The sequence below is a fragment of the Armigeres subalbatus genome, chromosome 2, assembly GCF_024139115.2.
Source record: "Armigeres subalbatus isolate Guangzhou_Male chromosome 2, GZ_Asu_2, whole genome shotgun sequence".
NCBI classification, from domain to species: domain Eukaryota; kingdom Metazoa; phylum Arthropoda; class Insecta; order Diptera; family Culicidae; genus Armigeres; species Armigeres subalbatus.
Genome location: NC_085140.1, coordinates 294,382,300 through 294,408,624, shown reverse-complemented (window position 1 = coordinate 294,408,624; position 26,325 = coordinate 294,382,300). Strand labels below are relative to the sequence as shown.

The following is a 26,325-nucleotide window of genomic DNA, read 5'->3' as shown; positions in this document are numbered from 1 at the left end:
TGTGAATCCCCTCAGTTGCCACAAATGAGCAATCAACTACAATGGAAGCGACCTCCTAACGCCAACCAACAACGGCTTGAAACTTGAAAGACAATTTCCGAAAGATAGCAATCGTCAAGTCACTGCACTGGTCAAATACTGGTGACCAACAAAAACGCCGCCCCATTATTGTGCTGTGGTCCACCGAACTAATTGTCGACCTATCATGGATGCAGGAAATCACGTTCAACAGCGCCGTGTTGTATCAAGAGCGACGGTTCTCGAACGAGGGTTAAGAGTACACAAAAGAATTCTCAGTTATCCACACTTGTTCATAAGCACCGACCGAAGCGGGAATAACAAATCAATCAACGACTTATTGGTTCTAGGAAACTTTAGTGGGTGAATTTTGATATTTTGTTCTGTCGTTTGCTCAAATCCTCTTCTCATGTTCTTCTAATGCTGTTAAAACTCAGGCTTAATGTTTGTAAAGCTTCAAATGATAAATTGTTTTGAAGTCAAAAAATAACGATGACTAGAAGATGAAGGAAGAAAACACAGAATACTGAAGCATCAAATATAAAGTCGAATATTGAAAAAAAAATTAAATAGCGTAATTATTATGTTCTAAAGAAAACAACTTAGAAAGAGCTCAAGTTTAAAAAACTACGGACCTTTGATTCATACATATCACACTCATAGTATCATAAGAACGTAGCTACATACATTGATCTCTTTGTCTATTTTTTTCTATCGTTTATATCTTTAAAGTTACAACCAAGATGGATGCATCTTGTGCACTATTCAAACATCCTTTATCAAGCTAAATTATGAACTCGACAAACTGACGAATTTCGCTGATTAGATAAGAAAAAAAAGAAGAAGAAAACATCGACGAAGAGAAATCGATCAATTCAGTTACAATCAGTGTTGGTAAAATCATTCACAAAACTTAATCATCGAGCCTTTCCACGGTAGTAACTCGTTTGCGAGTTTTGCTAAATCGCATCGTTTCACTCATTTTCCAAAAAAAAGACATAATGAATCTTATCGGCTCAAATTGTCCATAGCAACTGTTTCTTGCACTCAATTAAAGAAATTGACGACGTCTAATTGAACGCTCTGGCACATATACAATATACATTCAATTCGTTGAACAAAGCAGGGGCATCAATCTCATTCGTAAGGATCTTTACGACGGAAACGGCTTGCATATTCAATCTACTCTTCTCGAGTGTTTCGACACCCAAAAGTGTGCATCGATGTTCGTACGGTGGAAGTCTCGTGGTGTATCTCCAGGGTAGGCCTCGAAGAACATTACGGAGAAATTTACGTTGAATTTCTTCTAAACGGTTAATCCAAATTCTGTTGTAAGGACACCAGACAAGCTCTGATGACTCCAGTATAGAACGTACAAAAGCACAATAGAAGGATTTCAAGAACAGCGGGTCGCGAAACCCATCAGCAAGCCTCAGGATAAAACCAAGCTGTTTCCAATCTTCGAATAAGTCCAGCAGATTCTGTAGCACTAGACAATCTCCAATGTTTTTGATAACGGAATTAATTTCCATATCATCAGCGTAGAAGATTTGGGGACAATCTATTATTTACATAAGCATTGTTCAATGCGACTAACTAACTCGCTGTTTCCGACAAATGAGGAAAAACGAAAACCTATGATGATTCAACTTAGCCACGATTTTAAGGTGTGTTTCAACAACTTCAACAGTTTTGAGATTTTGAGTTTTTCCCAACACTTGTTGCAATGCAATAATACTAACCGCAAAATATTTACTTCCACAGCTTTCATTTAAATGAAATATTCAAATTTCAAAATGATGGTGCTTAGCTGGTTCCTAGTCGATTTTGAAATAGTCTTCTGGAACCGATTAAAAAATTGCCAAAATTAGGATATATTCGAGGGAGTACTGGGACTTCTCTTTCTTTCGGAAGAAGTGGCCACTTGTTTGTTGGCTTCGAACTCCGTTATACGATGTGTCAAACTTCATGATTTTGCATGATTGATGTACGTATCAACGGTTTCCTATGGCCGCCCTCGGAGTGTTCTCGAATCTTGGTTCTCCTGAAGAAGCGACCACTTCTTAAATCTTGAAACCCATCATGCGATTTTTTAAAATTCATGATTTTGAAAAATAAGTGCACTAATGGACTTTTCAACGGCCCTTAAGCGAATGGGCCTCGTTTATTCTCGAATGTCCAACCTGCGGGATTGCCCGGATACTTTTTTAGATATTGAAACAAATTTTAAAACGTCTCAAACTTCATAATTTTACGAAATAATTACAATAGAAAACATTTGAACGGACGACACCGGTGATCGAGTGTTCAGCTCAACGTGCCTCTCTGTCTGGAGTTGTCTTCCTGGTGAAAAATCTAAAAATCGCCTTGAAAAATAAAATACCAACGGCACCGACTGAAGTCGAATGGAACAGTTGGGTGACAAGCAGGCACGCAACAAAATCATATGTAAAAAGGCCACCTCCCCCGAGAAGGCCAATACTTGGAAAACACGACAAGTGGTCATTTTGTTCAAAACCCATTGGAATGCGTTGTCCATGCGTCAAACCGTGTATTGTGGCGTCAAATTGTTGATTCAAAGTATAGAGTTTAGAAAAAATAAGTAGGTTAGGCGAAAAAAGTGTTAAAATAATCGAAAGGAAGGTAGGACAAACCCAAATTTTCCACATTTTGATGAAAAATCTAACATTTAGGCGAGTCAAAACGCCTTAGTGGGACTAACCTACAATGTACTACGCGTCTCCACGTACTTTCCATACCATACGCGGGGTGCGATGTTCTCTAGGAGCTGCTGGCTGAAAAGCGTTTTGCCTCATGAGTTTTCCGGAAACAAAATAACACCACTTTTTGGAATATTATCAATATGAATTTCCGGAAATTTAGGTCACGCCTCAACGTCAATAAAATAAAGCGCTGGGACAGACATTCTAATTATCAAATTAAGCTCATTTTCGATTATTCTTTTTGAATCTTCTGAAGTAGGTATTTTTTTTGTTTTTTTGATCTTCTTTACCACATATTTTTCAATCATTTGATTTATTTCGAACAATCAAAAATCATTCAAAGTCTTTCTGAACAATTCTGAATTGGGAATCGCTTTTGGATTTCATCAGATGTTCATCCCATCAAAAACAAAGCAATAGAAAGGTACCGCCATCGGGGGTGAGAATGGGCCATCGCTCTCACCGGCAGCACGCAGGTTGGATAGCAAAATCGCTCAAACAGGTCTCTTATATTTTAGTCTTCTTGCCATCAGATACATTCAATCTATTCTACAAGCATTCTAAGTACTTGAAATAGTGACCCATTCTCACCCCCATTTGACCCATTGTCACCCCCGACGACGGTATTTGATTTATTTCTTATTTTTGTGATTTTTTTCAGCAGTGAGCACCCATGTTGACAAAAAATAAGCTACAAAATTGGTGCCGTATTTCTTTGTTTCACGATGAGATGAATATATGTTTAGTGGGATGGAGTTTGGAACAGATCTCCTATTTCGAAATCATCCACTGTAAAAAAAACGACGGCATGAAAATTAAGTTATAAATCAACTGAACAAAATCGAGTTTAAGGCAGTTTCAAACCGAGGGAAAATTTCGTCGAATTAAAGACTAGATTTAAGGTCCTCACATACTTTAAGGGCAGTTTACCCAACAGTTTGCAAATTTTGCTCCCATGTGTATGGACGAGATTTATGGGATTCCGTTATGAAAAATTAGAAATACGGCCCGATTTCAAACACAATCTGGCGGATATCTCCGAGAGTCCAAGCTGTAAACCAGACTAAAACTTGCCCAGGATTTTTTTATTTTTCGCGAGGAAATTGCATGAGACCCGATTCTTGGGAAAACATGGGAATAAAATCAATGGACAAGATTCCCGAGGTGTGAGGCTACTTTTAGCGTCCTTTAAATCAATTTCGATCAAAAAGAACTGTGAATTGATTAGATGTGACATTTATTTTCATGCCCACATTCAAGAACATTAAGAAAATTACATTTTATTAATGTTCTTTTCTTGTTGAGATTCTTATTATTCTTATCCTAAGATTTTCTCCCATTTATATTAACGAAGGATTAGAACTTTTTGCATTTTTTCTATTGACATTTTTTCGTAAAACTTTTTCTTCTTAGCCTTCTAATGTCTAAAACCGGCCCTAGGCAGTACCCCGCTGACTATTGTTTGTTATTTTCAATTGTTCAGAGTTGGAAAAGTCTTTGATATTGGTCAATAATTAAATCCTTAATACATGTCAAAGTGTAGATTAAAATAAAATTTTGAAATTCCCCATTTTTTTAATCTTGATAGTTGCGTAATCTTCTTTTCCTTCGTGTTTTTATCCGCGTTCCTTTGAAGAGTGAAAAATTTGAAGTTAAGAATTTTTCCACAACTAACTTAATACAATAGAAGGTTATAATGGTGAATGATTCACTCTAAAATATTTCTAATTTCTTGCACGGAAAATGAAAATCCATAGATATAGATTCCCACAGCTCCTGAATTTTATCACAAGGTTTTTTGACATGTCCCGTTTTCCAAGCGCGTCTGTCCCGTTTTTTCACCGAAAGGATCTGGTCAGCCTAATAAGGATGGTCCGAAGCTAGCTCAGCTTGTTATCATTGGTTACGTTTGTGTACACTACAAAGCAATGTATCAATGCAGATCACTGATTAGCATAGCTTTATGACTGGACGCTTCACAACTACTGCGCGCAATTTCACACAAGAACTTCAATTATTATTGTTTACTACAGATATTTCTACGTATCTGCCAATATCAATGCTTTCGTTGATTGATGCACTATGAACTGGGTAGTTAATCCGAAAAAAATGTGTTATCACTTTTTATCGCAAGAAATAGCCGATCATTTTTAATTACAACTTGCTGGGAATCATGATTCATAACTGACATTTTCACATCATATTCCTTACGTCGTCGACAAAGCGTCTGGGCTCTGTCATGAAAAAAGTAATGAACTTTACAGATATCTGCGGTCTTACATCGCTGTACTATTCTGTAGTGCGCTCTACATTATAGTATTGTTCGTCAGTGTAGAACATATTGCATCTGTTCAACGGCGTTTCCTACGGTTTGTGCTTTGAAGACTATTTGCTGGGTATCCCAGGCATTTTAACCCGGGCAGTAAAACCCACAACCTCCATTCCTCTTCACTGGTGGTATGAATAAAACGACCCCTCTCAGCCCTATAAAAGTGGCCTCGTCACGCTTGGCGATGAGTCCTCCATCTTCTTCAACAGGAATTCTGCTACAGCTATTGGCATGTCCGCAGTAACTCCACTGCCCCTCAAGAGATGCCGTTGAAAATACGGGGAGGCGGATTTGGAGGAGTACGAGCGCGCACTGTCGACTGCCTGCGCGGTCCAACCTCCCTGGTCCTTCACCGAGTTCACCAAAGAAGTTCTTGTTGTTGCCTAAAAACCATCCCGCAATCCAGTGACCGTCTGGACAGAGGAGACTCGGCAGGCTGTTAAAGCCAAGCGAAAGTCGTTGCGCACTCTTAGGCCAAAATTATTTAAGAGACATAGACAATACAAGATCGTTATCAGAGAGACGAAGTCTAAAAAATGGGAACAGCTAATTGATAGTGTATTAACCCAACCCAGACCGCCGTTGAACTATGGAGGCGTGTTACCGCACTAAGTGGAAAATGGAAGACATAGCCTATCCACCTTGATCAGGGTTAATACGTAGAGTGTGGCCGACCCCGCCGCATTTCCGGTCCCGAATTTCTGTTTCTATTGGCCTCTGGTGACAACGACGATGGAGCTCGATGTTTGAGATTCAGTTGTGAGGCCACCAGGACCAAATTATGTAACGCAGGCAGCGCCGTAGCGTGTGGTTGGCCAAAACCCCCACCAAGATCAAGAACATCGCTATAGAAAATGATCACAAATTATTCTCAAATTCACTGGTTCAGACGATTTTCTCGGTAATCAACGATTCTGTAATCAACTGTTTGACTAGTATCCGGAGAGCCCTTTCCCGTTGATAACTGAAACAGGTATCAGAACGTCGGCTCAGGGGGTACGTTTCCCTCAATTTACGAGATTTGCCTATCCACCTTAATCAGAGTTAATAGGCTTGGTTAATATTTTTCATCCTTCGCGGCCGAGGCGAAGTTCAAATTCGGTCGAATTCCAAAGAGTCATCTCCGCACGTAGCCCACCTCTCAACGCCTTCATTATTCCTCCAGGCTTGGCCTAGGTCATATCCAACCGGAGGATCGTTCAAGTTCTCGGAATGAATGTCAACCGGCTCACCTTTATACCACATTTCTGTGCGGTGAAGTTCTCCTGTGAAACACTCACCAGCCTACTACAACGCACTTCCGGAACCACGAAATACGCTATACTGACGGCTTCATTTCCGACCGAGGCGTCGATTTCGGCTTTTCCGGTCCAAACCCGGGTAGATCAGACAGCTTGGCCCGTCGATACAGCATATTCTTTGCTGAAGCCGCTGCCATCTTCGTCACTACTACTCACCCGGTATCTTCACAGATTCCGCCTTCCATCATTGCTGTCCTCCAGAGCGATCATCCTAATCACCCCTGGATCCAGGGAATTTATTCAGGTGTGGCACCAAACACCAGGTTCGCCTGGATTCTTGACCACTGCGGCAGTATGGAAAACACCGCAGGTCTTCGACATTAAGAACTACGCTATTCCAACTCTGTCCCACTGGCCGATGCAAAAAATTGGATAAAAAAATGTCATCAGTCGGTATTGGGCCTTGTTATGGGACACCAGAAGAACGGTTTTCCTAATGAAAATTAAGAGCTCCATGACCCCTTGAAATGCCTCAATTTTGTAAAAAGATCAAATAGTCATTTCAAGTGGTTAGGTCCTTTTCGGACCTATTGTGAAGAATGCGTTGAGCACTATATTTGCCGCTTTTCCAAGCACAACCATTCCAAGGTGTTATGTATACGGGATCCCGGTGAGAATAAGAGACGCACTTTCAGACTACAAGGATGCAATGGCAACGTTCATCTGTTTCCTCAAGGATGCAGATTAGTTCTATGATGATGATGATGATGATGATGATGATGATGATGATGATGATGATTCTACCAAGTTTAGTTCTTCTACCTTGGGCCCCCGTACACTGTCTTTGGGAAAAGTCCAATTGTCAAAGGCGAACGGGCATTCTGCGGATTTAAATCGCACTTTTTCAAGGAAAAATAGATTGCGACTAAAAATTATAAAACGAATCAACAAGATCGTTCAACCTAGAGAATTTGATGCTAAGGCACCTAGTCGTCGTCGTTGTCGCAACTTCAGTGCAAAAACTGTAATCGACGGCCTCCAGAGAACGTTCAAAAGAGTTTCATCTTTGTTCGACTTCAACCTGACGTGGAATGTGGGAGAATTGAAATGATATGAGACCACAAATATGAAGAACAATTACACCACTTCATCGGTGATTTTTTTAATGTTTTCGTTTATTGATTGTAATAAGTCAGCATATTATTAAAAAAAACAACTTTTATCTTGATGATGCCGATCCAATAAAATATACTTAAAAAATGAGCGAGAAAACACGGATGATGGCCAATACGATCAAAAACCATTGAAAGGTAGCTTAAGTTACCACTTCTCAGGTTCCTTCAATACCCACAAGGTTAGTCCATTAATGCGCTTAGAACCCAAAAATATGAAGTTTGACACGTAGCATGATGGCGTTCAGTCTCCGGGAATACCCGGTGACGGCGAAGACGATCAAAACCTGACGTTTATCTGCTGCGCGTAACCTTGAACCAGTCCATCGTCTTATAGCAATTCAATTTTAAGCCACAGGGGTCGAATCCAAAATCAAAATTACATCAAACTTTCAGGAGCACAAATATTCAAAAGCGAGCATCAATCAACAGCGAAAATCGCTTTTTATCGTTGCTCCGTAGCAACATGCTTGAACAAAAAACTTACAGATTTTTTGATCGCCTATTAATTGATAATTGTGTAGCCAATGTGACAGTCATGTCCATATGTGAATTCTGTCGTTACTATCATTACGATAGTAATTGGATTCTTTATTAGATTGCGCTGCGTTAAGGGCGGAGTTCGTGATGTTAGAGAAGCATTTTCGCATCGTGCGTCGTTGGTATTCGATACGATGTGATAACCGGTCCGTATATTTCTTTCTTCACTAGTTGTGAGTTCATGTCGCCGATACCGATTTCCATCGTATTTGCTCCAGCTTTGCCTAAAACACTTTTACCCATTGTTGGGGTTACCTTAGAATGGGAAGAACATATTGATGATGCTATTGATCCATAAACCCTCTTATAAACCCGACCGTGTAGCTTAAACAAAATTGAAGTGGCATGATAAGGTTTATAGGGTTAGCGATGAAAAGCTGCCGGCACTAGATAAGCAATGTATAAGCAAATACTCATAAACCAGCCCGAGTCGGCTCGAGCCAGTCAACGCGTGCCGATAATACAGGGCAAGATTCACGGCTAAGTTTCTAAAATATATAGCCCATACATAATATGTATTACATGCACATAAGGCCTGTCCACGTTAAATTTCGGACACTTAGGTAATGTCCATATGATTTGTCGTCATTTTATCAATGTAGGCGTGTTTGAAACATGCTGAAAACAGCACATAAAGCGGATAGATTCAGCTGGCATGTAAATTGATCGCCTCAGTGGTTTGTGAAAATTTTCAAAAATCGCGTTATAAGATGGGTGTCCGAAATTTAACGTGGACAGGCTTTATATTGCTATCTCAAGCATAACTGTCCTATATTGACATGAATTAAAAACAAAATAGACAGAAACACCGTCTTCGACCAGAGGTCGCACAGACTGAACACTTCACATCTAGCATTATACAACAGACAGGACATTTACACAACACCCAGTGGACCAGTGGAGAATTTTCCGCTTTGAAAAAAGTTTTCTCCTTACCAGGGCGGGAATCGAACCCACACTCCACGGCACATGCGTCTAGACAACTGACGTCGCCACGAAGCCCACAATTTCATGTCAATATCTAAAAGTCGTGGAACCTTTCCGATAGAAAGGAGAGCTCTATGTTTTCTCCGAATAGAAATCTCGAAGATACGGATAAAGTTTATGACTAGTTATTATTTATATTATTTTATTAATAATAAATAAATTTATAATATCTGGAAAAAGATTCTAGTATGAGGAAGTTTAGAATTTTTGATGATCTAGAATCTTGTTCGGTTTATTAAAAATTCCAGCTACCAGAGAAAAAATTCTGCAGTGCGAAACACTAAAATACCGGAGTTCAGAGGACACATTGCAAATGAATCGAAATACAAAACAGAATCATAAACCGTAACTTAGGTGAATTGGAGACGATCAGTGATCACTCTTGACTATTGAATCCCTTTACTCGTCAACCACTCGCAATGCCAACAAATCTACCATACCCGTTGAACTAAAAACAAATCCAGGATCGTACGGTGTATTACATGATTAGTATTATTTAGGTCATGAGAATGGTCATCTTCCACCACCTTTGAAGAATGGTTAACTTGTTCTCGGATATGCGCTTTTTCATTTGCTACTTTTTGGATTTTCTCAAAATATTATATTCTACAAAAAGCAATATTTTTAAACTTGATGTTTAATCTAAGAGAAGTTCATCCCGAAGAAAAACAAGATGAAATTTCTCACAGAATTGAATAAATTTGAAACCCTTACTCTTGAAGAGTAAAAGTAGGAGAATATTTTAATGAATATTACAGAAAATGTGAAGAGATTGGTTTAGGCATTCTAAAAAGAAATTCTTATGATTCTAATCATAAAATCATACAAGAGAAGAATGTGGTATTTTCTTTAGAATACAAACCCTTGAATTCTACTAGAAAAAAAGTAAGAAGAGAGCTTTCTAGCACTTTCTCAGATACTATTTTGTGTGACCAAAAAACAATAAAATAAACTTACTGACATGAACATGAACAAATAAACTTACTAACAACGATCTTCCCCCTATTTCAATTCTGTTCCACAGCGAAAATCTGTTTCGCACGATGTCCGACCTGGTGGTGAGCGAGGGCTATGCCGCCCTTGGCTACGAATACATCAACGTCGACGATTGCTGGCTGGAAAAGTCACGTGGACCTCGCGGCGAACTGGTCGCCGATCGGCGTCGATTCCCCAGCGGTATGAAGGCTCTGGCCGATTACGTGCACGCCAAGGGGCTCAAGTTCGGCATCTACGAAGATTATGGTAACTATACCTGTGCCGGATATCCCGGTATTCTGGGCTTTTCGCAGAACGATGCCGCCCAGTTTGCCTCCTGGGATGTGGACTACGTCAAGCTGGATGGGTGCTACTCGCTGCCGATCGATATGGATCACGGTTATCCGGAGTTTGGTCGAAACCTGAACGCCACCGGTCGCCCAATGGTGTACTCTTGCAGCTGGCCTGTATATCAGATCTACGCCGGAATGAATGTGAGTTCGTTGTAGGGGAACAACAGACTACGAGTGATTAATTGCGTATTGCACTTCCCGTTTCAGCCAAACTACTCGTCTATCATCCAACATTGCAATCTGTGGAGAAACTACGACGACATCCAGGATTCGTGGGCTTCGCTGGAAAGTATCATCGACTATTACGGCAACAATCAGGACGCGATTATCCCTAACGCGGGTCCTGGCCACTGGAACGATCCCGATATGGTGAGTCACGTTTTCAATATCAAAGCTTAAAGTACTTAAGGAAACACTTATTTTGTAGTTGATCATCGGTAACTTCGGGCTAAGTTACGAACAGTCCAAAACACAGATGGCTCTGTGGGCCATAATGGCTGCCCCGCTGATGATGTCGGTGGATTTGCGAACGATCCGACCGGAGTTCAAAGCGATCCTGCAGAACAAGAAGATCATTGCCGTGGATCAGGATCCACTGGGAATCCAGGGCAGGCGGATATATAAGGTATTGGGATGAGCGATATAATTTGAGTTTTAAGCTCTTCTAAATCAATCAGAAAATTCCACTTTAGGATTTAAAAAAGAATGTTGTACAGACATTGTACGAGCAAAGATCACTCGTTCAAAAATAATAATCAAAGTTAATAAAATAATCAACTTCAAATTCTTCAACAGCACAAGGGCATCGAAATCTGGTCGCGTCCGATCACACCCATTTACCAGACGTTCTACTCGTACGCCATTGCGTTTGTGAACCGAAGAACCGACGGTACTCCCTCAGATGTAGCCGTTACCCTGCGTGAGCTGGGCCTGATCTCACCCACTGGATACAGGGTTGAGGTGAGATGATCGCACTACCTGCGTCATGTTTCTCTTTAATAATTTACGAACAATGAACCCCTTTCCTAGGACCTATACGAGGAAGTCGACTACGGAATACTGAGCCCCCAGACCAAGATCAAGGTCAAGGTGAACCCATCGGGTGTTGTGATCCTGCGCGCCGACGTTCAGCCGGAGCGATTCTCCAAGAGACCGTACAACCCGATCTTCTATCGCTATCCCAACTAGGTAATAGGGGCCAACGCCTCGAAAGTCTACCATTTCTAAGAAGAAAAGCCAGCCGCCGTGTGATCCCACATACGATTAATAGGAAATGAAACAAGAAACACTACAACCTAGCGCCTAAGTCTAAACAGTCTGGCGAAGTGCTATGAGCTCGCCAGTATGAGAGCCTTCGTGGGTGGTAATCTCTCCACGTAGGAATGTATCGGATACGATATATTATGCGTTTTGAGGTTATGCGTTTTGAAGGGTTTGCTATACTATAGAACATGATTATTTGAATATATCAGGAGGAATCGCCTAATGACGCACTGCTTAAAATATCGCCAATACACCCCACAAAGAATGCATAGAGTGTTCAACAATTGGCGATGATTTTAGTTGTTCAACATTTGACGAAAACCCCTGTTAAAATTTGCACAAAATTAGATATTCATCTTACAGACAAACCAAACAAACGCATAAACTTAAACCGTTATGAGTTGACTAAAAAAGTGTTTATTTTATACCGCGAATAGAACCAATACTATACAATAGGCGATCGTGTGTAGATAGCGACGTTAATAGACATTTAATCGTAATACAATTTGTATATCTGAATTGAAGCAATTGTACAAATAATGATTACCGGCTCGTTTTAGAGGGGCCACTTTACTGATTCGTCTTTTCCCGAGCCTAATTCGGTAGGCCAATAACGATAAGGAATAATCTCAGCTCGAAGAAAAAGAAGAAAAACTTGAAAAGCACCAATCAGGAGTGAAAGCTTAATAATGAAAATGTGCCAGCTTTTCCAGAATAGACAATGAATTCCCTCTGGAAGCGGATTGATACGATAATTATGAATGACGATGCTCCAAAGGGAATTCATTAACATGGTGATATTTATTATACAAAACCCAACGCAGACTCACGTCTGTTAATTTCACTTTCTGGTTTGCACAGAAATACCTAATACGCAGGCAGTGGATTTGAAAATGATAGACAGGGATAATTAGTTTTAATTTTTTTATCTACCAACTCGCCAAAATAACTTGAACAACAGACATTCCACACTGTCAACCTTAGTCTTAGCTCACAAATAAAACGAGAGCAGTTGAACTGAAAAATACAAATAAAGGTAGAATCCAAAAATAGGACCACGCTGATGCATTGCTTTTTTTGCGTTCAATGTGATACTTTATGTACATCAATAAACTTTCACCATCGCTAGAAGTTATTTGGGCGGTTGACCAAATTGCAGAATAGCAACAAAAACGAGTGAACGGAAATATCATTCTTATCAACACCGGTTTACGGCTGGAAAACATAACATGACTACAAGCAATACAAATATAATCCGCATAAGCAACAAGTGAAGAAATCCAAACTCGGGTTTATTCTGTTTATGTAATTTATTTTTATCCTAGTAGGTAAGCGACATAATAAAAATTCAAATAAACGTGGTAGTGAGAGCTAAAGTGCTTGAAAGGTTATTCTGTGTGACTAATCAACATCACAATCCATCATACGATTATTACAGTTACTAAAAAAACATTTGCGAAAACTAAAAGAAAATTTAAGGAAATATTATGGTCCAGCAGGACCAAGAACTTCCTTACTATTACTTTTTGAGAAAACTTCCATTTTTCGGGGTACCTTTACGAATTTCATTGCAAACCTTCAGATCAACATCTGGAATATTTTGTTTTCTTATACAAATCTTAAATGGTATTCTAGAATAATCACAGAATTCCATAGACTTATTGGAATCGATACCATTAGCATTAAGCAATTTGCACAAATTCGTAGGTGGTACAAGCATTGTATCCATCCTGTAGATTGATTTGGATCTAATCACTATCTTTTAGATGGAAGAAAGGCCCTCTCCAACAGTCGAAATCTGGCCTGGGCACGTCCTTGCGAATGCTGGGGAAGGGGAAGGATGGTTATTTTGGACATCTGCTTAAGAAATATGCAGGAGGTTTTTTTGGCATTGTTAGTTTGAAGGGTAAAAAACAGTAGGAACCATTTGGTAGAACGTGCAACACAACAAAGAATGATATACAAAGGAGGAAAAGGACGAGCCTGGAATTAAATCCACGGACCTCCGGCTTATAAGGCTGGAGCGGTAGCTACTCTACCACCGACCTCGTCTTCATAGACTTATCGGAATTGTAACACATTTAAAAAAAAAATGCTTACAGAGTTCCAACGTATTAGATTCCATTTGACTTCCATATTTCGTTACAAAAAATGTACAAAGACTACAAAGGGTTTCTCACGATGTACTTATTGTGCCTTGCAACAAAATGACAACTTTTATGATCATTTTCCAAGCTCTCATAGATGTGTAAAATATATCCGCAGTACAAATAGCACGTGCTATCAAAGCATTCACCGGCAGAATCCACCACGTGGCAGCCAAATTTTGAAAAATATCAAAGTAGAAAACGTCGTAAGTCCTAAAGAGAGGCTCTCTTTGTTTACTTTCTCTTTCGATTATTATGAAGCCATACTAACATTTACATCGGATGTTTCAACAGAGATCTGAAGAAAATAGGTATGTCTAGCATGCAGAGGTGGAAATATTGCAATAAATGGAAAACTAGCTCCGATATTAGTGAAAAAGGGCGTAATGAAAGAGAGTCTCTCATTTGGACTTACGACGTTTTCAAAAATCACGCGAGATTTCACTTATCTTTTCTATCTCTTTCCCACTTGATAAAAATTAGAAAACAACTAGACCACTACCTGTCAAATTGGACGAGTACCGGTCCTGTCGTATTCTAGTTTTCAACAGGTGGAAAAGATATAGGTAGACGATGTCATGACGTCACCGTGCAATGGAGCATTATTACTTATCACAGTAAAGCAGAAGTATTAAGGCTCCCCCAGACCTAAGTGATTTTATCGCCACGACGGCGACAACTAGTCGCCGCGATTCTATCGTTCGGTCGCTGCCGGCAATGTTCTATTTACGCTTCCATACCAACGGCGAAAGAATCGCTGTCGCCAAGCGATAAAATCGCGTCGCGACTGTCGCGTCGCGTGTGTTTGGGGGAACCTTTAGAACGATAGAGGCACTCTCATCCCATACCAAGATCCCATACAGCTACTGTGATCAACACAATTCAACCATAGTAACCCGGATTTTGCATAAAGAGTTCAATCGGTGAAATCACGGCACGGTGCTTCATTTGCCGTTATTATGAAAATAAATATACCATTTAATCGGCAGCCGTTATTCGATTCCTACTATAATTCTACGCTTCTAGACAAATTTTCAAAAAAATCGTTGGTGGGATTTTCGAGTTACGCCGTTTTTAAGTTTTTGGTGTAAAACGCCCTGTAATCAATTAAATCTCTATACCCATAAAAAAATAAACATTTTCTTTTGAAGCAATAGAGTAACCGCACCTTTAGTGGAGGTCATATAATTTTTGCCTTTCTCGTATACTAAGTATACGTAAAGGCTATATGATTTTTTTCAATTACACACTCTACTATAGTTTTAGTTGATGCATTATGGTATAAACATGATGCTAAATACAACTTATCATAAAATTTTGTTTGAAACCCAATTATTTTTCTCAATGAAATTGACTCCCTTGTACCTATAGTGGAACAACTGTACGTAGCTCTGGAAGGTGCAATTCGAAGATCTTGTGTGCAAAGAAAGGGAACCATCATCAAAAAGTCTTACATGCTCCTCGGGGCCCTCCATAGCCGTGCGGTAAGACGCGCGGCTACAAAGCAAGACCATGCTGAGGCTGACTGGGTTCGATTCCCGGTGCCGGTCTAGGCAATTTTCGGATTGGAAATTGTCTCGACTTCCCTGGGCATAAAAGTATCATCGTGTTAGCCTCATGATATACAAATGCAAAAATGGTAACCTGGGTTAGAAACCTCGCAGTTAATAACTGTGGAAGTGCTTAATGAAAACTAAGCTGCGAGGCGGCTCTGTCCCAGTGTGGGGATGTAATGCCAATAAGAAGAAGAAGATGCTCCTCGGTTTTGCGTATGACATCGACATTATTGGTGTAGATCAGCGGTTCTCAACCTTTTCCTAGATAGGTACCCCTTTGAATTTTTACATTCATTGAGGTACCCCCTATTGCTTTTTGATGTGAACGATAAGATATATGGAAAACGTACCTGAAAATTAACTCAATATATGGCTCGTCAACATGTTGTATGAAATCTTCGTTATTCTGTGAAACTTTGCTGTTCAAATTAAATTTACACATCAAGCTTTCTATAAGACCTTTATGACTTTTGGAGGCTTCCGAGCTTCTTCAAAGTAAGCTTAAAAGGAGGCTTCCGAGCCACTCAAAAGGAGGTTTCCAAGCCTCTTGAAAGGAGGCTTCAAAACCTTTTAAAAGGAGGCTTCCATGCCTCCTGAAAGGAGGTTTTTAAGCCTCTTGAAAGGAGGTTTCCAAGCCTCTTGAAAGGAGGTTTCCAAACCTCTTGAAAGGAGGTTTCCAAACCTCTTGAAAGGAGGTTTCCAAACCTCTTGAAAGGAGGTTTCCAAACCTCTTGAAAGGAGGTTTCCAAACCTCTTGAAAGGAGGTTTCCAAACCTCTTGAAAGGAGGTTTCCAAACCTCTTGAAAGGAGGTTTCCAAACCTCTTGAAAGGAGGTTTCCAAACCTCTTGAAAGGAGGTTTCCAAACCTCTTGAAAGGAGGTTTCCAAACCTCTACAAATGAGGCTTCCGAGCCTCTGGAAAGGAGGCTTCCGAGCCTCTGGAAAGGAGGCTTCCGAGCCTCTGGAAAGGAGGCTTCCGAGCCTCTGGAAAGGAGGCTTCCGAGCCTATGGAAAAGAGGCTTCCAGGCCTCTTGAAGGAGGCTTCTGAGCCTCTTGAAAGGAGGCTTCCTAGCCTATTGAAAAGAGGCTTCCTAGCCCCTTGAAAGGAGGCTTCCGAGCCTCTTGAAAGGAGGCTTCCGAGCCTCTTGAAAGGAGGCTTCCTAGCCTCTTGAAAGGAGGCTTCCTATCCTCTTGAAAGGAGGCTTCCGAGCCTCTTGAAAGGAGGCTTGCGAGCCTCTTGAAAGGAGGCTTTCCAGCCTCTTGAAAGGAGGCTTTCCAGCCTCTTGAAAGGAGGCTTCCGAGCCTCTTGAAAGGAGGCTTCCGAGCCTCTTGAAAGGAGGCTTCCGAGCCTCTTGAAAGGAGGCTTCCGAGCCTCTTGAAAGGAGGCTTCCGAGCCTCTTGAAAGGAGGCTTCCGAGCCTCTTGAAAGGAGGCTTCCTAGCCTCTTGAAAGGAGGCTTCCAAGCTTACGAGTTATCAACGAAGCTACTGAGCCTTCACGCCTCTCAAATAGAGGTTTTCAGACCTCTTAGTTCTAGATTTAAGTCGTTAAAATTTTTCTTCTTTTAATCTTTTGTTGCACAGACCAGCATACACTATGCAGGATGTAGTGGGCAGGATTCAATAGGTTTTGATTTGCTGACCACCATGCATAATACAATACAAAGTTTTGAAATCTAAAAATACATAAATATTAAAACAATATCAATAAGTTTTATTGGAATTGTAATACATCCTCCATTACGCATATTGGTCCGAGATACCCCCTGGGCCGGCAAAGGTACCCCTAGGGGTACATGTACCCCAGGTTGAGAACCGCTGGTTTAGATCGCAGTGCAATGGAAGAATCTTTTAAACGGAAGACTGGAAGAATAGGACTGATCATGAACTTTGTCAAAACTATATACCTGGTGGCTGGCAGTGAGCGTGGTAGCCCAAACGGTGTTAGTCCCGTGGTTGAATGGGTGGGATGCGATTTGAGGTTGTCGACGAATACATATATCTTGGAACACTCGTTATATGTGATAATGACGTTAGCCGAGAGGTGAAAACACGTGTTGCAGCTGCAAGTAGGACTTTCTATGATTTTCGTAGCCAGCTAAGGTCTCGCAGCCTACAAACACGGACACATCGTTTATTCATCCAGTAGCCACGTACGACCATGAAGCATGGTCGTTAAAAGATGCAGAATTGCAGAACATCGAATTCTGGGAGTGTTTGAGTGGAAAATTAAGAATGGCTCAGATGCTTGAAACTGACAAAACTCGATTTTCCGGAGGAAAAAGCGCCAGCAGGAAGATCAAGACCGCGAAGAGACGGAGCAACTGTACCGCGCTAATAACGCACGAAAGTTCTATGAGAAGTTAAACCGTTCACGTAAGGGCCACGTGCCACAGCCTGATATGTGTAAGGACATAAACGGGAACTTTCTTACGAATGAGCGTGAGGTGATTCAAAGGTGGCGGCAGCACTACGAAGAACACCTGAATGGTGATGTGACAGACGAAGATGGCGGTATGGTGATGGACCTGGGAGAACGCGCGCAGGACACGCGCAGGCTTCGCCGATGACATAGATATTATGGCACGTAACTTTGAGAAGATGGAGGAAGCCTACATCAGACTGAAGAGGGAAGCTAAGCAGATCGGACTAGTCATCAACACGTCGAAGACGAAGTACATGATAGGAAGAGGTTCATGAGAAGACAATGTGAGCCACCCACCTCGAGTTTGCATCGGTGGTGACGAAATCGAGGTGGTAGAAGAATTTGTGTACTTGGGCTCACTGGTGGCTGCCGAAAATGATACCAGCAGAGAAATTCGGAGACGCATAGTGGCTGGAAATCATACGTACTTTGGACTCCGCAAGACGATCCGATCGAATAGATTTCGCCGCCGTACCAAACTGACAATCTACAAAACGCTCATTAGACCGGTAGTCCTCTACGGACACGAGACCTGGACGATGCTCGTGGAGGACCAACGCGCACTGGGAGTTTTCGAAAGGAAAGTGCTGCGTACCATCTATGGTGGGGTGCAGATGGCGGACGGTACGCGGAGGAGGCGAATGAACCACGAGTTGCACGAGCTGCTGGGAGAACCATCCATCGTTCATATTGCGAAAATCGGACAAATGAGGTGGGCCGGGCACGTAGCCAGAATGTCGGACAGTAACCCGGTGAAAATGGTTCTCGACATCGATCCGATGAGCACAAGCAGGCGAGGTGCGCAGCGGGCAAGGTGGATCGATCAGGTGGAAGATGACTTGCGGACCCTCCATAGACTGCGTGGTTGGCGACGTGTAGCCATGGACCGAGCCGAATGGAGAAGACTCTTATATACCGCACAGGGCACTTCGGCCTTAGTCTGAATAAATAATAATTGTTACACAATATAGACCAGCCCAACAAATAATGTATGCTGAATCCAGTAGCCTTGCGAACAAAGGCGTAGGATTTCCAATCCGGAGATGGAAACTTCGATTCTCGGTCCAGTCTAGGCTGTTTTCGGGTTGGAAACATTCTCGACTCCCTGGGCATAGTGTATCCATTGTACTTGCCACACAAGATACATGCAATGGTGAGCATGGAAAGGCTATCAACTAATAATTGAGAATACTAAGTTGAAAAGCAGGCCAAGTTCAAGTTGGAATGTGGAGTAGACTGGCCCAGGAAACAAAAGGTTGTCGAATTCTATGGGTAAGAAAATCAATCTCTGAAAATTTTAGCTCATTGAATCTTCACATATCAACTGCCTTTGTTGCAATTCTGAGTTCAATCGGGCATACCGAACCAATTTCCTGAATGAAATGAGTGAAGTGAGTGACGGAGGTGTATTTTTCTATGCATTTTGGCTGAAACTATCATACAAACTTTAAATCAATTGCGCCAGCTTATGCAACAAGCGATTGAACTGAAATTTTCAGAGATTGATATTCTTACCCAAAGGCACAGTCTTGGGGGGTGCCCCGTAGAATTCGACAACTTTTTTTCTCCCCATATAAGGCTGGGCCACTCTAATGTGGAGCCATTGCAGTGATGAACTTTATAATAATTTAAAAATCACTTTAATAAAGAATATAAAAAAAATGTGGAGCCATTGAAGAAGAAGAAGCTATTTTTTTAGCTGAAGAAGACCGTTTTTGGTTCAATAACTAAGCGATCCATGAGCTTCCAATGTTTACTGAGAGCATACGATACTCAGTATCTAGCGAGTTCCGGAAATTCAAATTCATACCATAAAATGTTGATCATATACCATACACTATTTTTTTTTCATTCCTCAATTTAATTGTAGCTTTACGATAAGTATTGTCAAATTAAAGGTATGATCGTCCTTAGCGTCTCGTTGTAGACGTAACAAATTGAGTTACAATTTCGAACAGCACTAACTCGGTGTATAAGCAAATGACAGCATTCCACCAAACAAAATGCTGGAGAAATGAAGATAAATGCATTTGCTCACTGAAAGCCGATAAATCGCATATGCCTACCAACAATGCTCAGAGAGCTTTCGGATTGTAATTAAGCCTACTAATTTTTTTAAATACATATAAGGGTTTGAACAAATTTTTTTTTCTAAAAATTTTGCTTGGGGAAGCTACGCCCCTGTCTAATATACAAAGCATTCAATATACTGAATATTCTAAATTTTATTTTTTAGAACAAGTTGGTGTAACTTTCCCTTCAGCTCCGTATATAATGGACCAACGTAACAAAATGTTCTGCCAAGTTAAAGGAAAAATACAGTGCTATCCATATAACCTAGTTAAACATTTGAATTCTGTAATAAGTTGTTGGCAAATGAGTCAAACTGACTAAATGATTGAAACCATCCCAGAAGCTGGAAGCAAAATGCTCAATAATCACAATGTTTATCAAAATTCGGTCCCATAGATAAAGGTGCTGGCAACAATTTGGATGATCGCCAAAAATGAGTGTCACCGTTTTGTTACAAGTGAAACCGACGATAATATATTCAAAATTCCTGCTGTTAGAAACAGATATTGTTAATTCTCTCTCGCGTTGGAGCCAACAAGCAGAACAAAACGCGTCCCAACCATTGTTTATCGCAAGATTTGTTAATGTTCTGTGTATGAAATCAAACTCAAAAGCCTGTAGGCAGGCAATTAAAACTGTGAAAAGTGAAAGCCCCAGATACAAACAATAAATTATTGAGGCCACATTGCACTGATGGTTTCGAGATACGCAAATAAGATTGGAATTCATGGACAAAATCAGACTATGAATACAGCATCTTGAATGCTCGTAAAAAGCACACAGCATTGACGATCCCTTCAGAGCACCGAAGGGAACGTCTGTTATTTGATTTTTAAAATTCTGGTAGCAAAGTGTTTATTTTTGTTTTTCTTATATTTATATTTGTTTATATTCTTATTGTAAGTCAGGAGTTATACGAAAGCATCGCAGCTCAGGTGCTCAGGACAAAATTCTTCATGGAGTTAGATGTTAATATATAATTTAAATATATCACCAAATGTGGTGTTTTGTTCCTTTCTCAGGCATCTACGCACGATGCCAATAAGTAGGCAATTTTTTAAAGTAGTGAATGGTTCCAGACACAGACATCGAATTATTCTATCCAGGTGCCCAAATTGAATCGAAATCCTGCATCAAATCCAGCTATGCATACAACAGAAAACAAGCTATGTGAATTATCACGGTTTCTTTAAAAAGTTTTTAGCAAAAAAGTTCTTCTTGAAAATGTATTTGATTTGTAAATAATTTATTATATTTGAATGATATGAAAGACTAAATTTCATATTTTATGTGATGAATAGTACAAGTTTTAATTGTAGAGATCCATGGATCATGATAAGCGTATCAGCTAATTCCTTACGTTTATGGTTACTTTTCTCTTTATGAAGCATTCAATGACTCAGAGTAATACAAGTCCAATTGTGCCTGCAGTATTCCCGATTGCTCTCTGAAAATCTCATACTTGTCATTCTGCTCCGCTAGTAATGCATCCTTTGCCGAAATATCCAACTCAAGTTCTTTCATGTGGTTACTGATAGACATCATCATCAGCGAGGAGAAAATCTGATCACGCTCCAAATTAGCTCTCTGGTTGTTGTTGCTTAGTTTCTGTTTTGCGAAAAAAATAAAACAAATTGGTAAAATCTGAACTAATAATGACATTACTCAAACAACTTACCATTTCCTCACATTTCATCAGCTTTTCATCTATTATACGCTCCAAACATTTTATCATTTGGGTCTGATTCTTCAGGGCGTTCTCCCTGTCAGATAACTGTTCCGTTAAATCATCTGTAGCAGCTAAAGCGGATGCCCGTTCGGTCATTATCTGCTTGCGTGTCTCTTCAAGCTGCTTTTCGAGTATAGCGCTCTGGTCCTGGTCAATCTTCGTCTGTTCTGTTGCACTTGAAACAATTTGCCTGAGCTTTTCGTTTTCTGCTTCTAATTTTTTGGAAGCTTCACTTTGTTCGTCGATTAGTTTGTTGTTCTTCTGTTTCGCAGCCTTATTCCCATTCAATTTATACGTACAGAATGGTGCGACATCAGCGGTGTGTTGCATGACATTCCAAAAATCGTAATATGTAGACGAAGAATGAGGCTCAGGAAGTATTTCTTTCTCTGCGTACATTTTGTCAATCGCAGCATTAGGGATCACGAAATTATCAACTGGCATCATCTGTTGGTAATGCTCGTCCATTTCGCTGTGATACTCATAACTATTGTCCTCAGAAGTCATCGAACATTGAGCAGAGGTAAAGGTTGTCAGCGTTGGTTCATCAACTGATTCAACGCTGTGCTGCTCTACCTCCGACAGTTCATAGATGTTCACCATACTGGCCATCAGATCCTTGATTTGTTTCCTCTGTTCAGCCGTCAGATTTTTCGCTCGTGAATCTACTTCCATATCAATTAACTGCTTCCAGCCTCCGTGTCTCTCTTCTGCATCAAGAATTGTGACTTGCTTTCCTCGTGTTCGCAACGTTCCAGATGGGCCTCTAGGCACATCATCCGCGAATCGATCCAAAGTATTTACTTGCGTGGCCTTCTCGTTATTCGCCAACGACATTGATTTACTGGATTTTGGCTCCATTATGTTGTTCTGATTTATTTGTACTTGAGCCTCACTACAAAGGGTAGGCACTTTCCCGCTTATTCTGGTCACATTAGATGGCCCAGCGTTGGCTTCTGTTGATGATGCGGAAAGCGATCCAATCATTTCAAATGAGTTGTCACTAGACATGTTGTGAAAAGTGGTTTATAATATAAGATTCGAAAAAAAACGCTGGCAAAATATTTGCTGAACGGTTGTGGAATTTGAGCGTCGAATCACTTTGACGCCTTGTCTAGAACTGTGCTGGGGAAGCTGCCTTTTATATATCTACCGAATACAGATTATCTTATAGTTGCACACTACTGTCAGAGGTAAATTTTCGACGCATAGCCGTCAATCGCTTTGTAGTCAGGTAGGTGTGTTTGATCGTTAATCGCTGTACAAAGAAACCCCACTTTTTCTGGGAAACATATTTTGTTACTCCAAAATAATAACCATCATAAATTTTTGTTTTTAAAGAAACAAATCTACCTGTAGGAAGGTAAAGGAAAGTTTAACTCGATGTCTACTTTAATCGGTTCCTTCTTACTGGTTCCAAAAATTCCCCAATCAGCCCTTAAATGTATGGGTAAGCTATTAAGCGAAGCTTACCTACACATTTAAACCTGGTTTAAGGCCTAAGCGGGGGTAAAAAAAATCAGCCTCAATATGATATCCTCCCTTACTCGATGTCCCCGTCAATATTGAGGTAAGAAAATATCACTGAACCGTCAAATGGGGTAGCTTGCAACTCTTTTCATTAACTACATGGTTTACTATTTACTGTATACCACAGATGAAGCAGCCGAAAAGAAACACATTTCATATCATAACGGAGATATGTGCGTGCGTTACCCCACCTGTTGGGTCACTCAAAATTAAGCACACCCAACACACAATATCTAATGCAAAAGTGTCAAATTGAAATCTAAAATTTTGAAGCATCGTTAAATTAAATTAAGTTAAATTAAATCGTGTTACAGTTTGAGCGCTAGTAGCTTCTTTATCTTGAGATGGATTTTCGAGATTTTCCTGTCTTTCGAATCGAAAACTAGGATATCGACAGATAGTCCCGTAAGCTATTGCGCTTCGGCACACCGCTCTAAAGCCGCAATTGCGTCTAATTGCATCAATTTCAACTAGTTGCATCGTATATTTTCGAGTAAGCACACACGATTACGGAGGAATTTTGGCAAAATAATGTTTCTATCTTTGGTTTTAAGCCTGTGCCGAGAATGGGACCCTGTCGGGAATACCATCCGTAACCGTATCAAGAAATTTTCAATTTTATTGAAACTATTAATTGATAACATAACTTGATTGAAAACTACTATTATTTATTTTGGTTGTGTTCATGACACGATCGTATGTAAGGCTTCGGATGGTTAGTATCCAAAAATTAGGCAATTAACTTACCAATCCATGCTCCATGATGCCTTCAGCATCAATTTCGATGATCCTGCTCAAGGAATAATTTGCGTACTCTACAGCCTAAGAATCGAATATTTCCACTCGTCTTATCTGAAATTGCAATTTTTGATAGTTGAACGATATTTATCAATAGTTTTATAATAGTGCTGGGAAGTTACCAAGTTTGATATAAAAAATTTTGAAATTCATCATAGAATGTGAGCACAAATAACGTTTAAAACCGTACATGGTTCGTGAATTAGAATTCTAAAAATTTGTTGGATGTTCAGTACGTTTCCGGAAGACGTTATCCAATGTCAAAAATTCGATTTATAAGCAGTAAAATAGGCAATTAACATTTGAGCACGATCATCAAAATTGAAATGTACTTCCTGTTACTTAAATCCTCTTTTGGTGTCCTACACACTTGAAATAAATCGCAGATTTCTGTGATATTTCACCGAAACCTCAACAGCAGAACTGTTCGATAAATAACTTTTCCAGATTTTCGGTAGTTTTGACAGTTGAACAAAGGAAAAATCGCAGAAAATTTATTACCGACCAATTCTGCTGTTGAGATTTCGGTGAATTGAAGCAAAATTCACCGAAATCTGTGAAATTATTTTAGTGTGCACGGGCACCATATGGGCGTAATCGATAAATAACAATTTTAATAATGCTTTATATATGAAAAGGTGAAAAAACTAGAAAAACTTTCATAGGCACGGGTACCGTTCACACAAGGGCGTAGCCAGAGGGGGCAGGGGGGCCGTCGACCCCCCCCCCTTTGGTAAAAGAATTAAACTGGCACAGAAATGATTTCCCTTAAACATGTGCATTATACGTTCCAATAAATCGGTCCAATCAGAAATAGGTGGTTGAAATTTAAAAGATTCCCAAAAACTTTTAGGATATCCAGGATCCATAATATATGAAAGTTCAAAACATGATATTCTTCTAGTAGTTCCCTTAGGAATTCCTCCGGAAAGTTATCCACAAATTCCTCTGGAAATCGTTCGAAAATCCTTCTCTTGTAATTGTAATTCCTACTTATCTAGAAACCCGTCACTAATTTTCAGGAAATTCATGCGAAAATTCATTGAAGATTTCTTTTCTCCTCTCAAGTTTTATTTCTAGGCTATTCTTCCAGAAAAATCTCCGGCATTTCCTTCAGGAATGTATTCAAGAGTTTCTTCAAGAATACATACGGAATTTCCTCCCAAAATTCCACCAGAAGTTTCTTTAGAAATTTATGACGAAAATCCTCCGAATTCGCTCCGTAATTTCACTTATAAATCTATAAGAAATTCCTTCGGAAATTCGTCTAGAAATTTTTCCGGGCATTCCTTCAGGAACTCTTTCTTTAATTCTTCCAGGATATCATCCAGGAATGTTTCCGAAAATACCTCCATAAATTCAATAGCGAAATCCTCTAGGATTTAATTTTGGAATTATTTTCGCAATTACTTCAGAATATCTTTCAAAAATTCCTCTAGAAATTTCTTTAGGAATTTATCCAGAAATTCGTCCAAGTATTTACCCGGAAAATTTTCCAGATATTTTTCCGGGAATTCCTTCAGGTACTTCTCCAGGAATTTCTCCGCGGAATTGTCCTAGAATTCTTTCCGGACTTCACTCGGAATTTTATCCAGAATTTCATTCGGAAATTAATTTGAGTGTTCCTCAAGGATATCTTCCAAGAGTTCTTCCAGGAATTTCTTCAGAACAAACCCCCAGGAATGCATCCGTTAATTTCTTCAGCAATTCATCTGGGAATACTTGCAGGATTTCATATGGGAATTCCTCCGGAAGTGCTTGTAGTAGTTCCTCCGGGATCTCTTCCAGGAGTTTTTTCAAGTGTGTGCACGGGCACCATATGGGCGTAATCGATGCATAACAATTTTAATAATGCTTTATATATGAAAAGGTTAAAAAACTAGAAAAACTTTCATAGGCACGGGTACCGTATACACAAGGGCGTAGCCAGAAGGGGCAGGGGGCTGTCCCCCCCCTAATTGGTAAAAAGGATAAACTGGCACTGAAATGATTTCCCGTAAACATGTGCACTTTACGTTCCAATCATATTCAGAAATAGCCCAACAAACAACGACAAGCTACAAATAAGCATCTAGGTTGAATTATTGTTTATTTATGATCTTTGTAGCTGAATAAAATGGATCCTGAATAATTTGCTAGACAGATTTCATTTCAGCATTTAATCTAACTAATATTCGACATGGCCTATTTATTTGTTTATTACCTTTATTTGAAGTCGAACTTACGTTTTCGTTTTATCACATTTCAGCACATTGGGGAAGTTTAACAATGTACTGAACTAATGATTTTTAAAGTTCTCTGTTCGACTATGATGTGATGCTCTGAAAGGGTGGTCGAATTGAGTTTGAATAGTAAGTTAATAAGTAGGCATTAGACATCCTTCTTAACCTTTGTCCTTCTTAACCATTGGATTTCAAATTTATCTGATCTATCGCACAGTGGGAAAAAACATGCTTTTTCAGTTTGAGA

General features: G+C 40.0%; 3 protein-coding genes across 11 annotated transcripts in view; 1 reads left to right on the top strand and 2 right to left on the bottom strand.

The window, feature by feature from the left end:
• Positions 1-12,977, top strand: part of LOC134212433 (alpha-N-acetylgalactosaminidase) — a 208,515-nt gene extending 195,538 nt beyond the window's left edge. For all 8 annotated transcript variants that reach the window (XM_062690284.1, XM_062690292.1, XM_062690290.1 and 5 more), the window contains 5 exons: positions 10,035-10,479; positions 10,546-10,707; positions 10,766-10,963; positions 11,134-11,298; positions 11,368-12,977. In XM_062690284.1, the coding sequence (XP_062546268.1) occupies positions 10,035-10,479; positions 10,546-10,707; positions 10,766-10,963; positions 11,134-11,298; positions 11,368-11,526 (1,129 nt within the window). In that variant the 3' untranslated portion in view covers positions 11,527-12,977. The remainder of the gene's footprint in view (positions 1-10,034; positions 10,480-10,545; positions 10,708-10,765; positions 10,964-11,133; positions 11,299-11,367) is intronic.
• The window catches only part of LOC134212432 (6-phosphofructo-2-kinase/fructose-2,6-bisphosphatase 1-like), a 319,297-nt gene that overhangs the window by 268,625 nt on the left and 24,347 nt on the right, over positions 1-26,325 (bottom strand). The window lies entirely within an intron of this gene.
• Positions 21,029-22,651, bottom strand: LOC134216550 (uncharacterized). Its single transcript, XM_062695413.1, has 2 exons — positions 21,478-22,651; positions 21,029-21,407 (listed from the first exon to the last, which is right to left on the bottom strand). The coding sequence occupies exons 1-2, from the start codon at positions 22,537-22,539 to the stop codon at positions 21,180-21,182; spliced, it is 1,290 nt and encodes a 429-aa protein (XP_062551397.1). The 5' UTR covers positions 22,540-22,651; the 3' UTR covers positions 21,029-21,179.